Genomic DNA, 18433 nt, shown 5'->3' on the forward strand with positions numbered 1-18433 from the left:
AATCAGGAATTGGACAGCTCTGGATCAACTGCCTTCTGGTGGGAGTCCCTGGCCGAACGTGACCGTGCTCACATTGCAATACAGTTTAGAGGAAGCAGCCTTTGGAAATTGCCTTACCAGCTCCTGCTGGGAAGCAGTTAGCTTTTTTACACTGCTGCTAATGCGCAGTGTAAACCCTTTTTGCCAGTCGTCTGAGGTTTTTAAGTCAGCTTTTCTGTACTAGTGGATTGAGCAGGTACGGTAAGTCAGAGGATGCAAAGGAGGCAAATTCTGCTCTTTTTTTTCAGCATGGTCCATTAAAATTCTCATTAAATAGAAGTTTTCCCTGAAGTTTTATGAATCCGATTCTTATGTGACTGTTGCTACAGATTAAAATGGGAAGTTTGTTCACATCTTTTGCTTTCAATAAGGAAGAGTTTTTCATTTGGAAATTGAGATTTGTCCTGCAAGTTTCAAGTGTGCTTGCACCCAGAAGGTTTCAAGATACCTTGCTTAGACTAACAGCGAAGACCAAACAATCAGTCAGGAAGCGCGCGGAAGGGGTTTCTTCATCAAACAGGCTCTTTCTTTCAATTGTATGTGAAAACTTCTGGATGTAAAAGCTGTGCCAGCAATGATATGTGGTTTCAGTTTTTCCTGCTCAGACAACGCGGAGGTGACTGCGTATGGTGAGGTGCTTGGCTCCCGAGTGTGGGACAGGCAAGGGAAAGAGTTAGCGTTCATGTCATAGCTCAAAGGGCTAGTGTCAGAGAGTACTTCTAATTATGAAGTGATGTCAGTTAACTGCATCGTAATGGTTTCAAGCCCCCTTTCCTCCCCAAAATGTAGGCATTTAAATACTACAGTGGTGAGAATTGACTATGGGAAAATGCATAGAAGCTCAACATCAAGTTCTCAGTTTCAGAACATGGCTTAAAGTGGCAATGTATGGAGGTTTCTTCTGTGTGAAAGTTAACTAGTTCAGAAGGGGAGGAAAAAAACGTGTATGTATATCCTCTCCGACAAGGGCTGTTGGAGAGGTGGGAATATATATATATGTAAAAAAAAATATATAAAATGTGTTTTCTTTTTTTATGAACAACTTTCTTACTGGCCAAGGCTCTAACTTCAGCTGAGATGCCTCTCTGCTCAGCTGGTCTCTGTGAATGTTATTCTGTCCTTAGTAGTTTAGCGTGTCTTCGCTGACCATCTGGAAGCTGTGTAGCCACGTTAATTTAGGCGCAGTATCGCACCAATACTCTCGTTTCTCTGTATCTATGTGTGGTCAAGCTGGTAGATGGAGTCAAGTAGCCCTTTGGAGAAAAGGCAGGAGAATATTGGGGGTTTGGCTGTTTCAGAAGTGACTTCATGTCCCTCCAGCAAAGCAGGAATTGGAAAAAGGGATGTGAAGTCTAGCAATGACAAAGATTTGTAAATGTTTATGGCAAGCTCCTCTGAAGTGGAAGCAGCAGGTTGGAAGAAAATGCAAAGGCACTGGTTGGGTTTTTGAAGTGGGCAATGGAAGTTGGCTTTGTGGGTGGATAAGAGGTGGGAGAGAATAAGTTCAAAAGGAGGGAGACATGGTGAGGGATACAAGGAATCTGGAAGGTCTGGATTGCAAAAGGGGAGAGCTTGAGAGAATTGACAATGTCTTCTAAACAGTGGGCCTGGTGGCTCGATGATGGTATTGTTCACAGAGACTGACAAAAGGGGGGAGCTCAGAGATCTAACTGGGACAGGAGCAAGAGCAGAGGTTGAGGGAAGAGCCAGAGGTAGAAAAGCAGAAACTAGGATTATGAGCTTGACGTTCAATTACAATGAAAAGCAGAACTGAAGGCAAAGAGAGCAAATTGTTAAAAGAGAGGCTGCTGGGGATGTCTGGTAGAGTGGGGGGCCTGGGAAGAGACGGGAGCTGGGCTCAGCCCTCTCTGTCAGTTGGCAGGATGGGTCTGGTCCCCGTAAAAGCAGTGCAGAAGAGATGCCAGGGTGAAATTGGGAAAGAGTTTGGAGCTACCCCAGCGCAAAAGAGTGGAGATGGAAAGAAAGTGAGAGTAAATGAAGCATCATCTGTGCTGATAGACGAGAAGCAGCAACGGAGGGAGGTAGGAAGTTGTTAGGGCGTTTTGACAGACAGCTGAGTGACGGTCAAGACAAGTGCCTTGATATCAGAGCTCAGGGAGAGAGTGCATGCAAACATGCTTTGAAAGGAGTTTATCTGGTTTGCTCTGTCATGAGGTTATAAGCTACACAGACGAACTTTTCACACTCTAGCTGTGTTCTTATATTTTAACTGTTTTCTCCTCTTCCCATCTTTGTCTGTTAGAATTAGTATGAATACTAAGGATGGGATTTGGTGTCTGGGGAAGGCATACCAACAATTTATAGACTCCATTTTCTGAGGGTGTTTTACCTGTTGCTGTGACAGGAATATTGAGATTCCTGTAAACAGAGTTGACTGAGGAATAAGAACTACAATTTTAGCTGTTCTTTTTGTAGCTCATTTAATTACCGCTTTATTCACCATCTTCCCTGAATAGGAAGTCATTTTCCTGTTCACTTGAGCCTTTCAAAGGGAAAAGAAAATGAATAGGGGGGGCGGGTAATGTCATTTTAAAGCCCCAACAGTCAGATGGTAGGCTTGGGAGATAGCACCTGAAACTATTATTAACCAATTAAAATGAAGTTCTGACCTAATTTCATGTCGCTGATATTGCTTTAAGTCAGCACAGCCATCTTAGCGCGACAAGGTGTCTGCAGGATCACTGCAGAAGTCCAGCGAGGTCTGGGTGCCTTGCCAAGGAAGGAGCTATAGTTTCCTTCTCTATCTGGTGAGGAAGACTCGTCAGTCAAGGTGGGTGAGGAAAGAGCCCAGAATTAGGGAGTGTGCCAGACTTGATTTACAGCTCGATGACAAAGTGCTTCTTTGCCCGCTTCTTCTTGAGTGATGTTTCTGATGGTCTTTTTTTAATGTTGCTTGTGTGCTGCTCACTTAGCGCTCTGCTTATGATGGAAGCGAAATGTGAGTTTGAATAATTTGAAACCTGAGATTTTTCTACTTGATCTCCATTGCTGCACCTCCTAGTTCTTCTGTTCCTAAAAGAATATTTAGGGAACTCCTGGACCGTATGTGTTCCTGGGTAGCAGATTTCTCTTTGTACTGCGCACCCCGGAATGCACATTTATAGCATAAAGTAAAGCAGTACTCAAGTGCAGCAGCAGTATTTATGATTATGGTAAGCTTTTTCTTGCCAGAAAGTGAGTAACACTCTAAGATAATCTGCATTAGTCTAAGTGCTCCTATTCATAGTTTCTAAGGACCCATAACCATGGGTCAGTGTGGAAGGGATTTTCTAGGCTCTTAGGCCTAGAACTTACTAAGTTTGGTTGAATTCTTAGGCATTTGTTTTCATTTTGAGTTTATATTTCTAGGTACGGATGCCCTAAACTAAGTGCCGCTGTTCCATGAGGGTCTCAGTAGTGCCTTCTATACTAGCTTGGCTCTTACAAATCTCACTGAAAAAGACCCTGATCCTGGTGAAACTGAGTTTCTTTGTCACAGTCATACTTCAGCTACCATATTAGTATCCTTCTCTGAGCATAGGGCAGATTTTTTTGCATCGTGAGTCCAGTAGCCTTTCATTTTGTATTTAGTCATGTTGTCATATTTCTCGTTCTCCCTTCTGCATGATAATTCTGTCTGGGTGGTGGTGTCAGTTACACTTCTGTGTAATTATTAAGGTCTATCAGTAATCTACTTACTGTGCTAAGACCACTAATGAAGATACTAAATAAAATGGTCACAAGACTAGGGCCTGAGGAACGCCGGTAGCGCACCCTCTCTGGTTTTCCACTGCTGCTTTCAGCGTGCAAGCCATTGTCATCTTCTCTTTTATTTAGCTCTTCATTCCCCTTCCTGTACTTCTGTGGCCCTTGTCTTTCTCGAGTTTACCTGTCTGCATGCTTTATGGAAGTCTGAGAAAATAGTTTTGCTGCATTTTCTTTGTCTAGAGAATCAGTGGTCATACACCCAGTTAGATGGGTTTATTCCATCTTTTGTAGATTCATGTCATGTTTCACTACATTTTCTTATTTACCACTGGAGTTCTGACTATTTTTCAATATCTTCAAATGTGCTGAAATGCTCACATAGTACTAGGTCAGATGAGCAGTCAGTAGCTGCCATTTTTCCCCCTCATACTCTTTCCCTAATGTAGTTGCTATTTTTTGATCCTTGGGAAGCACTCCATAATGGATCACCATTGTATCACCATCCTGTGATTTCCTATGCCATGTATTCGTTAATTGGATTTTGTTTTCCAGGGGTTTTTTTGTTTTCTTTTTTTTTTTTTTGAAAGTATCCAATTATGGGAGAGAGGCAGCTTCCCCTCACCTCAGCGCATTAAACTCTTCAGAGTTACCTGACATCTGTGCCACTCCACCAGGCTCCCTCTGATCATGCATATTTCAGGTGCAATTCCTCATATCGTAGAATATGAATGTAAAGCAGGCCAGATGAATTTAAAATATCAAGGTATTTATTCATTTTTCTCTGACTGCAAGGAGAAGCCTGAAATTACAGTGTAGTTATCAACTCTTTAAAATGAGATGAAGTGAATCTCACTCCTTGCGTTTTGGCTTTCACTGCTGGTACGCACTGATATATCTGTACCCATCTTTGTTTACCACCTTGCCTTGGTAAACATGGTCAGCATGTTTATTTTTGCTGAAAACTGAGGCCAAATATCTGTGTAAAGTTTGGGGCCATTCCTATATTATCTTTAATATTAAACCTTAACTTGCTGCACAGAGATCCCAATTTTTCTTGTTTTTTATGTATTCCCGAAATACATTTCACTATTTGGCATGCCTGCATGAAATGCCAAGCATCCTTTATGTTCAAATCCTTGAGCTTTTCACAGCTCAGCAGTCTTTACTAATTACTTCCTTTAATTTATCAATTTGTCATCCTGAGATCATAAAAAAATGTTGGAGCTGTACACCGTTTTGTCCTGTAATTTAAACTAACCCGGCTTGATGTAGTATTCTTTGTATTACTAAATTTTATGTTAGTTTTCCTGCTTCAGAATGTTTGGACCATAACCTCAGTCCTAGCGTTTGTTCTCCTGAGTTTAAGAAGCTAATCTCCCCTAATGATACAGTTCCTCTTGTTTTCATTCTCATTAATATCTGGCTATGTCCAAATAATACTGTGGGATCGTCAGACCTCCTCAGCACAGCAAAAGCAAGACTTTCATAACTCTCATTTAAAGGGAATCTTACCTAATGTGTTCTACCTGTGCCAGTGGTTCTCTGTATGTGTTGGGTAGGTGCTATGTTGGAAGACAGTTCACCTGGGGGGGAAAAGATGTCTGATGCATGGTTGGGCCATGGAGTACTTGCGAGGACTTTGTCAGACATGGTAGAAAGTAAAAAGCAAAGATACCTTGCAGTTACTGAGAAACAAACTGTTGGCCATTATCTGTTGTGATCACCTTCTCTATGCCTGGGTGTTTAATAAAGCAATGAGTCAGACCTGCTGCACTCCTCTTCCTCATGTTAGAGCCTTGCCTGTGTCCCAGCCACCTTCTCCTGGCTTCACTTTCTGCTCCTTTCTCCAATACCTTCTAGCAGTGCAGCCAGCACCTGAGAAGGTGGTCCATGGTGATTGTGATCTCCACCATGCCCTTCTTCCTCAGTTTGAGAAATCATGGGCTAACTTTCATCTTTGTGGCCATGTTCATTTCAGACCATTTCAAATGCCTTTAAATTCATCCTTGGAAGGAACAGTTTCATCATTTTGTCTCACTGGGAGCAGTGGTTTCAAGCTGAAGTAATGCTTTGTAATTGAAAGGCAACTTCATTCTCTCATAAATGCTACTTGCTGGAACAGAATGGAAGGGAATGCCACAGTCTGTTCTATCCCTTCATGGTCTCTCTTCTGATTTCTGTACATGCAGCATAGGAATATGATAGAGATCAACCTGAGCACAGCCTTCTCTTTGTTTAAAAGCAACCTTACCCATTTTTATTTCCTCCTTAGGCTAAGTCTTCTAAAACTTTTGTATTTCTTTCCTGTTGTATTCCAGTGTACTTCTCCCTCCTCCTCCTCTATCCTTCACAGTTGCACAAACATAACTGGCTACCCAATGTCCGTGAGCAACACTACAAGAGTATGTTTGGGTGAAGGAGGATCTTTTGTTAAGAGAAATATGTTTCAATTTTGTTTCTTTTTTTTTTTTTTTCAGAAGGAATCCTAATTAGTTTAGGCGGGGGGCAAATAAAGAGCATAAAAACTTTCTACCCTGACAGCTATTGCTTTCTCCACATGTATTTAAACTCCCTAGTACACAATAAAGACCACGTAAATTCAGTGAATTGATGAGCAGACTGGATTAAATGTACTTTGGGTGCTACCTGTATTTGCTTACAACTCGGCATCATCCAGAGCCTCTTGAGAAAGGGAGATGCACCTAGAAATCCAGCTCTCCTGGTGCTAGTTGCTAACAGAAGTGAAGAGGGTGCCAGCGGCCTGGCTGTGCCTCTCTGCTCGCCAGCTGGAAGCTTTGTTGAAGGGAGAATTATAGTAGAGACATTGGCGATGTCTTGGGAAGTGCAGCCGTGCAACTGCTCTTGATGTTTGACAGGTGCTGCTGAAGAATTATGGTTAAGCTGAGCCTGAGCCGTGTGGGGCAAGTCCAGAGCTGAGCTTCCTCGGCCCTTAGGTTAAAGGGTGGTAGCCAGGCTTTCTGGGGAATGTTTCTTACGTATCAGCTTTTCTACTTACCTAATCCCACAGCCAAAGGGAGGGAGGTTGTGCAGTGTATGTTTACATGGCTCCAAGAGGAACTTTCAGAAGAACACGTTTCCTTCAACTTAACTTTCTCTGTATCCAGTAGTTATTAAAACAAAAAATGTATTTGCAGTACTATCAGATCTTGATATTTTGAATGTTTATATGATGTTATAATTAAGCACTTCCGAGAAGTGAAGTGCACCCCTCTCGCCCCCCTCCCTTTGCTTACCCAGGCTGTACTGGCTGTAGTGCTGCAGTATTTCTGTATTCTGGATTAGTTGGAGTACTCTCCATGGATGGCTTCTCCATTCTACTCGTCCTTTAATGTTTGCTCTCCTACAGGATTAATTGATTGTCAGTTCAATAACTGGGCTAGAGCTGACCTAGTTTGTTCAAAGAAACATTAAAAATCTTCCTTGTAAAGTCTTTCTAGTCTTTCTGGATCTCATCTGCCCATTCCAAAGCGTAAAGTTCAAGAAGTGAGCCAGGAATTTTGTGAACCACTCTAATTTTCCCATACCTTCCACTACTGGGATTACGTATATAGTAGCCTTTTAATCTGGTGTGCATGAACACTATCTTTTTGACAGTTACAGAAAGTAAAGCAAGGCAGTCTCAGCAGCAGGTTACGCTGACTGTGAATTCTCCTTAGGATCTTATTTTTCTATAACTTGCTTTGCTTCTTTGGAGCGCTAATCCTCCCGTGTCACACATTTTCTGTTAAACTTTTCTCCCCTGCTAATCTCTGGATTTGTTCCGTTGCCCTCCCTAATCCATGGGGAGGTTGGTGACCTCAGGAGACACCCTTGGCAAGAGGCTTTTTTGGATGCGAGTAACGTCGATTATTCCTCCTGCAGTGCTGAAAATCAGCAATTGCCCTTCAGACCGTCCCTGAACAAGACTGAACTCCTTAACCACTTGCCTACCAAAACCTGCTCGCTGCAGTCCAGACCTAATGGGACATGAGCTCTCAGGTTAATACCATGCTCAGAAACAGCCGTTCCCGCATCTTTGCAAGTTCTGGAAAGAACTTCCTGCAACTGCCGAAGTATTGTACAGGAGAGATATAGTTTAATTTCTAGAAATGTTTTTTTTTGCATTGGGCTGTAAGTCAAAACCAATATAGTAACAAAGTTCCAGTCTTGGGTAAAAAAAACTCTACTGAAAAGAAAATCGTTGCTATGAAGAGCCTCAGCCATAGCCCAAACATGGGATTTCTTGTTTTGCTTTTAAAGAAGTGAAGGGGCAAAACTTGGTGCTAACAGGAGGGTGGTGCTTGATGGAGGTTTATATGCCAGGGTCAGAGGAGTGAGGAGGGAGGAGAGGGGGGCGGTGGGAGAGGTTTGAGTAACTGAGGTGTGGTAACTTGGCCCAGCGTTGTTCTGCACACTGAGTAGGAGTTGCGAGCCACTGTCTGTCACTGTTACTGCACAGGCGACAGCAATGCTGGCTCACTGTTTGCTTCTGTGGGAGGGTGCAGAGGAGGCTGTGGAGAGGCGATGCTTGCCGAGGTCCTGGGGGATTGCGTGACTGCAGGACAAGCCTTGAATGTGCAAAGGCTGGTCAGTTTATGTGGTAGTTGGGGAAGTGATCCATAAATGGGGTCCATGTATGTTAGTACATGTAGTGTAAAAAAAGCTGTGAGATTCCTTTTACCTCATTTTATCTAGAATACAGCTAGAAGTGAGAACTTCCCAGACGTTTCGGAGATCATACCCAGCTTCCAGGGGAGCGGCAGTGTGTGACTCCTGAAAATGTGCAAAGTGCTCGCACATACTCTCTGGCAACTTGTGCCAAGCACAATGCAAAGTAATCTGCTCTGGCGCCAGCGCAAGAAAATGCAGAGAAACCATCTGTTAAACCCAGAATCTTCTCCTCTGGTGTTAAAGTTTTAGTATCTGAGAAAATGGGAACCCAGCAGGGCTTCATAGCTTATGCTGTGCTGCTCCTCACCTTTATGCATATCTTGCTGCTTGGGACGTCACTGGCACCTGAGATTCTGAGCGATGTGTCCCAGCGTGGGATGCGCTTTCTTTCTTCTTTGGTGGTTCTCTTAAACTGAACTGGGCAGAGAAACAAAAGGTGACCCGTAGAGCTAGCATCCTGCAGTGGTAGAAAGGTAAGCTCTTTGGTCAGTCTTTACTTTCCTTGATTCCGAGAAGACTAGCAAAAAGGTAGGGTATTTTCAAGCTACATTTCCTTCCTGCTTGGGAAAGAGTTCCCCTCCGACATGGCGGCTGTTACCGGTGCTGCGATGCTCTCTCCTGTTGTCAGTGTGAGGGGAGAGTGGGAGAGCCAAGGGGGGGAAGTCTCCTCACCTTTCTCAGATTGCCACCTGCAACAGGACATGCAAGTTAATTCGGCACCGGGAAAGGATGGCTGGGGAAGGGGGGAGTGGATAGAGAAAATAGGGCCTCTTTGTGAACTGTTTGCTCTTTCTTTACAGCCTTTGATGGTTGGGTCCACATTTGCCCTTTGCAGTGGGACAGAGCTGGTGTTTCTGTCACCTAGAGGGGATTATGTTCTCCCTAAGTATTCTTTGGCCTCATTAGCAGCAGCAGCAAGTGCTGAACACTTGCACTAGCTGTGCATGACAACAACCCAGATCACTTTCTTGCTTGGCCAGAGAGATGAGGAGGAGCTCTCTTAAATATGTAAATGTTTATTTAGTTTGAATTTGTCAATATTTTAGGAGCTATGGAGAGCCTGTATATCAGTGAAAATACCAGGTAACAGGATGTCTTTCCTCATGAGGAAATGTATATCGATATGTACTCTGACACCTTCCACAGGCTTTGGCAGGGAGTCATTCGTGTCAGTTTTGTGCTTGCATAGACCTGACAGCAGGGTTTGTGGGAGTGTGGTCCCGGTGGAGGGACTGGACTGGACTGCTCCTGCAGGATTTAATTTGGGAAAGGAGGATGTGCTGGTCTTGTTTGGTCCTGTGGATTTCCCTTGGTTTGTCAGAAGAGCAGGCAGGTTTCTGCACCCTTCTGTTCTGTCACTCCACACGAGTAGGTCTCATGTATGGATGGACATGCACAACTGGTTTCCTGATTTCTTTCAGGAAATTTCCCCACTTCCTTTCAAATACAAGCACCTTCTCTCCTGTAATTAGACTATCCTGGGTATTTTTGTTTACTTTTTACAATAAGGTGAAACAGTGAACTTGGCAGTATTGATTTTTGCTGCTTCCCTTCCCTCTCCAGAGTGCCTAAGATATTTTTAGAGGCTTTCATCTGAGTTTTTTGGGGAGAGAACAGCGTCCACTGATACATCAGCTGTCAGGGTTCAGCTTCTTGAAGACTTGGCTTTCCAACCCAGAGCTCATGACTTTTTTTCATTATGACTTGTGCAGCATTGATGCACAGCGAAGGTATACACTGGGGCTGGGGTTGGGCGAGGAAGGGAAGAATTTAAAAAGCTTTGTTTTACAAGCCTTTTGATATAAATGTATGTGATGAAGATACAGGGTAGGAAATAGCCCCAGGAGAGGAAGATTATGACTAAAAACCTGAAGGTTTATGTGCAGGAGAGTTTAAGAAGCTGAATTAAGATTGAAATAAACCCCACATGTTTTGGGGTCAGTGCAGCCTTAACCGAGTATCTGAATAACAGGATACAACAGATTTATGTAGAAAATTCCATATACAGCCTCAGGAGTTAAGGAGCAGAGAGGTCAGGTCAGGCTGGTGCTGTTATGTGCAGTTCACAGGAAGGAAAATGGTTAAATTACCACAAAGGGACTTTCGGACTATGAAACGTGTAGCAGAGCATTGACAGCTCCCTACTAGAAAATCGGACAGATTCTTTCCCTTTTGTGGCATTTTATTAAGCTTTCTAGCACTCGAGATAACGTCTGATGATTTGGTGGTATCTGCCTATTGAGAAGGCTCAGAACAAACCTGTCATCTCTGAAGATTTTCTCTTCACCTTCATTCACCTCCTTTGAGTGCAAGTTTCATGAGCTTTTTCCACCTGCAGCAAGACAGGCTGCTGTGGTGGGACACGCACTCTTATTCTGTTGCTCCTAAGCAGTGCATCAAATCAAAACTGAAACGTAGCAAGAACTTAGTGCAGCATCCTGGTGAGTGGAGTTTGTTAGCCGATTGGAGATGGGGAACAAAATGCTTAAACAATAGATTCATGAGTCTTTTTTTCTTTTCTTTTTTTTTTTTTTAATGAAAATATTTTAAGAGAAAAGTGAGGATAAGTAGAAATGGAGAGATGTGTTATAAATTCCTCAGGGATATAGCAGCGGACAGACAGTTCAGAGAACAGAACAGGTTGGTATTAAGACTTCATTTCGTGTGGATGATAATCCAAAAACTACTTCTGAAGAAGAGCTTTTAAAAAAACACAAATCCTGCTCAGCCAGATTCTGAAATAGAGTTGATTATAGCATGGACTGGAAACACTGAATAAAACAAAAAATACAAAACTATTTTTAATCATGTAGATAAATGATACTTCTTTTTGCTAAATTCAACATGTGCAGTTGTTTGGGTTTTTTTTCCCCTGAGTGAACGAATCCAGATTTTTTTCACTTGGACATAGTTTTATTTTTGAACATGGCTTCCAGAAATGCATGCGTGTGGGACTGCAGTCGGGACTAGTGGAGAGTCGTGGCACTCTGCCAGACACTCGCCCTGTCCCTGCAATATAAATGGATTGCCAGCATTCTGAAGAAAAACAACCCCAAAACTTTAAACAAATTATGCTTAATGGCAATAAACTCTTTCTGCCCTCCTGTGTAATGATTTGGATAATGCGCTGGCTGTGTGTTTCTGGAGGACAGAGGAAAGGGGAATGGGAGAGGAGGGCAGAGGTGGAGCTCTGTATGCCTGTAGCTTGCTCTCCAGTGGATGCTCTGGGAAGCCTATGGGGGGGACTATGATGTTTCTAAGCTTGGAACGTTTTTTAACTCCCAGCCAGTCTCTCTATTAGAAGGTGAGCAGGCTAGCTACAGTCAGCTATAACAACAGCATTTATCTAGTGGTTGTTTTCTTCCATATATGGATTTGTAAGGCCTGGAAAGGCATATGCCTTTTATCTGGCATTTTCTGTGTACAGCTTTGACACTCTTCCATGTCATTCACCTGAGTTTTGCTGGGTTTTGGTGGTAAGTGGCAATGCCATGAAACCAATACCTGGTTGGTTGGTTGGTTGGTTTTTTTAATGTAAAAAAGGGCAAGCAAAGTAGGCTATAGCCTACTTCACAGAAGAAAAGGCACCATAGCCTTATCTCTCTGTTTTTTCAAGCTGGTGCTGATAAATCTTTTCTCTCACTTCTGTTGCTATGGTGTTAGTTCTGTGCAAAAACAAACCTTTGGGTGATCATGTCAAATGCAAAGATCGTTTGGAGAGAGACCCGCTGAAAGAGAAGGGAAGTAGGAGGGCTCAAATTCCAGCTGATGACAAACAATGAATCAGTGTTTGTCTCAGCAGAGGGCCATCAGAAATTTTGCACTCTACTTTCACTGACTTCTGCTTGGGTCTGATACTCCACTTGAAAAGGCTTCTTTTTTTCCCCCTGAAATCTTTTTTTTCCTCTTTTTCTTCTACTTTTATTTTTTTTTTCTTCTTAGCATATAAAAGGAAGGTGGATCTCTTCCAGATTCTGCACAGCCCAGGAATATTTGCTTTCTGCAGCATGGCCCAGAATACAGAGAACTTATTCTTGCAAATGGTTTGATCCTCCAATCCACAAAATACTGGATCAAATTTTGAAGGTTTGTGTGGTTGAAATGTACCTGCTGTCCTTGTTGAGCCAATTGAAGTGGTCATTGAACTTCCTAGCAGAGGAACTGCCTTAGCGTGCTGTCATTTCTAGTATTGCTTTCCTGGTGAAGGGGAAGCAGAGCACTGTTATGGGGGGCCCTTTTTAACACCTTCCCACATGCAAAAGGTGCATTTGGTTTCATTCTCAAAATATGCCAGTTGCTTTTAGCAGGCACAACTGTTGTGAAGAAGTTATCTTGCCCAGATGTCTTATGCCTCTGGAAAACACTGCACTGAAAATGCCTGGATATGCCTTGAAGGCTTATTTCTATTCTTGGGTCAAGGCTGAAAGGGAGGACTGTTTTCTTGTTTTCTGAATGTTTCTGTGCAGATTGAGCTGCAAGTGCAGGAAGAATGTAGAGGGGTAACCAATCTCAAAGACTTATTTGCTTCTCGCTGTTTTTCAAACTGGAACTCCTGAAAATGGATTAATTCACATTTTTGTACCTTGGCAACTGGGAACTTTCTGACCTACTTAATGGATCCTTTGTTTTGCTGTTTCCTTCCAGATGTGATAGGCAGATGAAAAAGCCTCAGGAAAAGCAGTGTGGTCATCTGAGATTTCTTTTAAGGATATTAACTGATTTTTCTGGAACTTGGTTGCAGAAGTAGATCATCTTGTTCCATGTCCTTAGCTAAGCTGCAGTTCACTTCATTTTGCCTTAATTTTGCAGACACTTAGGCTTGCCCTTAGCCTTCGTGCTGCACTACTTGTGGGAGTAAAAATGTAAGTGCCAGGACAGCCAGACCTTCTGTGGACTGCCTCACCCAGCCACAGCTTACCGATCACCGAGCATCCACATCAAGTCTGTCTTGTTTGTCTTTACCATTGCATAATCTTCTCATGTAGAGAGTCTGCTGCCCACCTGTGAGCAGTGCCTCTGTTAGTCTCCTTGGAAGATAGATGCACAATATGTTTTCCAGTTTTATTAGAATCTACGTAAGTACTTCAAAGATAGTGCTAGAGCCTCAACTTGTGACTGTTAGTAGGAGCGTATAGTAATGGGCAAGCAAAGGTGGTCTCTGTTGGGAAAAATTGGCAGTCTTTTGGTTTGCTTTTGTGTGTAGGTAACTCCAGTTATTCTGCTCAAGTAAGCCTAGCCCAGATAAGAGTGCCTACACAAGAAAAGCAATTCAGCCATATGGATCAGTTAGATTAGCAACTTGCAAATCATTATAAGGCTGCTAGATCTCTGCTGTTTTAGTTTTATTGATGCTTGAGCTCCAGCCATCCTGTCTTATCGTAACCTTCCTTAAGGCACTCCTTAATTCAAAGCAGGGCCATTTCTGTAGGGTGGGAAATTTTATTAGGACAAAACTCAAGCTAATGAGACAGTGAAGACCAAGCTTCTGTCGAAACAGAGCATCAGCAGCCTCTTCTGCCCAGCTCTCCTTTCCCTCCTGTACCCCGCCCACTCCGTCTCTGCCCGAGTTGAAAAAAAGGATAGCAGCAATGGAAAAGAGCATGCATGTAACTGTAAAATCAGATGCTAACTTTAGTTTAGTGAGCACACATCTGTCTTCCATTTCAAAGATGTTCCTGGTTTGAAGTTTACAAAGTGAAGTTGCCACTGATGCAGTAGATCTCACAATTGGTTGAAGAGCAGTGCTTGATAATGTGGCAGCTTTTGTGCTGTGGGCAGCCCGATGTGTTGGCTAGAACTTGAGCCAGTTTCTGGTACTTGAACAAATGTTCAAATCTGGTAAGTAGCTTCATGGGATCATTAAGTTTGGTAGGGACCTTAGGGGTCCGTAATACATCATCTTGATCAAAGCAGATTCAGCATTAAATCCGGACTAAGTTGCTTAGGGCTTTGTCCAGTCAGGTCTTGAAAACCTTGAAGGATGGAGATCCTAAGCCTCTGTGGGACTCTGTGCTGCAACCAGACTGTCCTCGTGATGGAATTTTTTTTCCTGATTTAGTTGGAATCTCCACAGTTTTGATTTATGTCCTGATAAATCTAAGCTCTCACAGTGACATTGGCCAGTTCTCTTAGTACCTTTGCATGCATCCCATCAGGTCCAGTAGCCTTCTTTGCGTTAAGATTTCCTCAAGAGATCCCTAACTCAATCCTTTTCCAGTACAAGTGGTTCCTCTGCTCCTTGAACCCTGTCTTGGTACTGGGGACCAGGCCCTATGACACATTGCCACCACTTTTGTGCCTTCCCATGCTGCCTGGAGCAGAGTTTCTGCACACCCCACCCCAAATCTTTGTCCCCTCTGCAGCTGACTGCTGAAGTCTGCTAGTGGGAGTGCTCTGGGAGCTGCACTCCTCCTTACTAGCTAAATAGCTGTCCCTGCAGCAGATGAATTTGCAAAGATCCTGAGTCATTTGCTTTTGTGTTACCTGTATTACTGTCCTGGGTGCTGTTTTGTGCAATCCCAAAGGGTGAGGGGCACAGCAGGCGTTCCTTTTATTAGTGGTGATAATCTTTGTTGGCTCATTGCTTTTGCATGTATAAGTACTGGGAAAGAGAGCTGAAGAGGGAAATGTTGGCTCAGGGTGGAGAAGCACAGGAAGGTGTTTAGATGAAGGGTGCTTGCCAATGACTTCACTGCTTTTTCATGGAATTAGATCTACACTGCTGAGAAATAAATGTCTGAGTAAAGTTTTCTGACATTCAGTGAAATGTAAATCCTCAGGGATTTGGGTAACATACCAAAATAAAGGCAGCGTGTAAAGTAAATGCCTTCTGTGTGGCAGCAACACCTTGGACAGTGGTAGGGACAAGAACCTCAGATCCTCCATATATTAATAAAAGGTTTCTCTCTGGTTCCTTCAGCTTGACCTTACCAAACCCATTGAAGATCAGGGCCCTTTGGATGTGATCATACATAAACTGACAGATGTCATCCTTGAAGCAGACCAGAATGACAGCCAGTCACTGGAGTTGGTTCACAGGTTCCAGGTAAGTGGTTCTTTCCTAGTCCTTCTGCATTTCAAGCAGGAGGATGATCTTGGTGCAGCAAATTCCATCTGTTTCCTGGGCAGTTGGTAGGGTTTTATGAAAAGAGCTCCCTGGCACACTGCTGCCCTGCTACTGATAGCCCAGCAAAAAGTTTTGTCAGTCTAAAATGGACTTTAATGGACCTAACCTTTGGATAGGTTTTATGTTGTATTGGTAAGATTAGTGAGAACTGGTTTCCCAGCAGATGTGTCCTGATGTCATTCCAAGACCATGAGTGCTTTTCACAAAGAGGAACAGGTGTTTGCAGAGTCCTTTACATGCACCTCTCCGTGACAGAAGCAACTAAATTAATTTGGCCCAGTTCTGTCTAGTCTTCCCAGTTCCTGGAATGCTAATTTCTGTAACACCAAGGTTACTGTTTTTCCTCAAGTTTACATTGAAGGTCAGAAATATGCAGGGCATAGTGGTAGAGAGAACTGTTTTCCCAAAGAATTCCTATCAGTAGTCTGAATGCTGATGAAAATGATAAAGCAATACCTTTATAATTTTAAAAGGTGTTGCTTCTGGTGGATATCTTTGATCAAAGATATATTCTTCTCTTCTCTTTCACAGAGAAGCAAAATTAAAAAAGATATTTTCAGAATTTTATGTAATATGCTTATGTCAGGTGGAAAAATGGCTCAGACAAATTCTGCAATTTTGACAACTTTGCTTTCTTTGAAAATGATGTTCTCTTTGCTCTGCTTAATGTTCTACAACTAGTAATGCAGAAAATATTTTACTTAATGGAGTCAGTATTCTCTTTGCTCTAGTTACAGAGCTTTTCTGCTTCCTCCCCCCTGTGTATTACTCAAACACACACAGGAGACGAAAAGGTTTGACTTGTAGGTCTGGCCCTCTGGCACCAGTTCTCTGGATAGTAGATGACTATTCATCACCAAGTAGTGCAGGCATCCACTTCCCACAGCACTGGAAACTTGTAAATGTCCAAAGAAGCATATGGAAAGATGGACTTCAGGGGCTTTCTGCTCGCAGTCTTTCCCTGTGTCAGATGTTAACTTGTTTGCCTTCGCAATATACCTGTCCTATCGATAGGAAAAACTGATGACCAAAGAGGCAAAAGGGCACATGTGTTAAGTTGCTCGCAGCTGATTAAGACTCATGAGATTCCTCATTCGCAATTCTTAATGTTGTTGCGTGCATTCCTGAAGGCCAGGCTATATGAGGCACAGAGAGAGCAGCTATGTGTAATACTGTGGCACCTCCCTTGCCCCTGGAGAACATGCTGGTAGGGAACTTGTGCACGCAGTTGTAGAACACAGTGTGTAGCAGTAGAGTTAATACCTAAAACACCTTTCTTTTATTCCTGAGCAAGAACTCTTCAATAGATATGGAATATTTTTAATAAGAACTCCAGCTAGTCAACTTATTGTATTTAATAGCTTAAGGTCACAAGCTGATACTTTCTCAAGTACCGAAGTGAGGTCTGGAGGAAACAGTAGTAAGTACAGAGGATGCATTTTCCTAAAGCTGCGTTTAACCACCAAAGTGAAGTTCGGTATGAAACAGGGTGGAGCACTTTGCAGCTAGAGCCTTAGCTTTGGCTGAGGACTTAGTGGGCTGTTCTTATGTCTTTGTGACAGCTGCTGCACTGCTGGAAGGCTGGTAGAGGTAAAATGACCTGCTAAAGCTAAATCCCTTACCCTGATAGATTTCTTAAAGTAATCATAATATGATACCTTGACATTATTCTATGTACCTTTGTTACCATTTAAATAACTTAAGCCATTATTTTTGTATAGGTTAAATATTGAAGCTTTGTTTTTAAAGATATTTAAGTTAGAAAATCTCAGTGAAAACACGATTTTTATCTAATGAGTTTATGGGATAGATTCTGAAAGTGGTGAGAGAGAAGGTATGTACGGATATATTTTCCATGTATAATTATGGATAAATATCAATTTATTCTTTAGTTCAGGGACTTGCTTTTTGTATCTTTTTTTTTGATAGCACCTGGAAAAGAGTAATGTTACCTGAATAGAGATGCAGTGGCCTAAAAACAACAACAGAGACATCCCCTTACGAAAAAAATGAAAACCCAATGAAAACTTCAGCCACAAAACAAAAACCCAGCTCCCCTCACCCAAGGTCTCCCCTAAAATTCTCAAATTCTACAGCTATATAAGTTAAAACATATCACTGATCTTACAGGATTTATTTTCTTTCAAATTATAATATCTAATACAGCAATATTTTTTAACCACAGACTATTTGAAGTGAAATTACGCATTTAAACTTTTAGAATTGATAGTTAGTTTGCATATAACAGTTAATACAGCATAAAAACAAGAAATGTAAGTGTAGATAGTGTTTCCATTTTCTAAGCTTTTGTCAGGAAGAAGGTATTTTATATAGTGCAGCTTGGATTTTTTTCAGAAAGCAATATATAATTCAGTTTCAGCATAGAATTGCCTACTGCAGAGATCTCAAATTTCCACGTTTTTTTTTCAAAGTGTACATGATGGCAGGGGTGGGAACAGGAGACCGTAGGCAAAAGCTTTGCAAAACTTGAAGAAACTGTACATTTCTGTCAGGCTTATTGAATCTGTTTGGTACTGTCATGCATGATGGCATCCATTTTACCACCTGGACCTTTTGGTCATGCTATTTATGCTTTCTCTCGTACTTCAGTTCTAGCAGTTCCTCACCTGGTGCTGTTTCTTCACCCTACAGGTTAAGTCCAACCTGCATGCTTAGGGCTGTCTTCATGGTCCCCAAGAGCTGACCACAGTTAGAGGAGTGCTCTCCTGCAGCATTTTAGGCTGTAAGCCTGAATTTGGGGTGGAAGCTGAAGAGCTCTTTGGTTTAAGTGTAAATTTCAATGGCTGTTTGCTCTCAGACTTCTTGAGCCCTGAACCATAAGGAGATTGGGATATGGGGAGAGCTGGGCAGGTGGGAAAGGAGTCTGTT

The 18433-nt window shown here is 42.5% G+C and overlaps 1 protein-coding gene across 19 annotated transcripts in view; it reads left to right on the top strand.

The window, feature by feature from the left end:
• Positions 1–18433, top strand: part of ITPK1 (inositol-tetrakisphosphate 1-kinase) — a 163631-nt gene that overhangs the window by 65007 nt on the left and 80191 nt on the right. For 9 of the 19 annotated variants that reach the window (XM_075151217.1, XM_075151219.1, XM_075151218.1 and 6 more), the window contains one exon: positions 15338–15463. The exons of 2 other annotated variants lie outside the window; for them this stretch is intronic. In XM_075151217.1, coding sequence (XP_075007318.1) covers positions 15338–15463 — 126 coding nt within the window. Of the gene's footprint in view, positions 1–4344; positions 4448–12360; positions 12505–15337; positions 15464–18433 lie in introns of those variants that run through there. 8 more of the 19 variants (XR_012673825.1, XM_075151211.1, XM_075151212.1 and 5 more) reach the window with 2 other exon arrangements.

The sequence above is a fragment of the Calonectris borealis genome, chromosome 5 (genome assembly GCF_964195595.1).
Source record: "Calonectris borealis chromosome 5, bCalBor7.hap1.2, whole genome shotgun sequence".
In the NCBI taxonomy this organism is placed as follows: domain Eukaryota; kingdom Metazoa; phylum Chordata; class Aves; order Procellariiformes; family Procellariidae; genus Calonectris; species Calonectris borealis.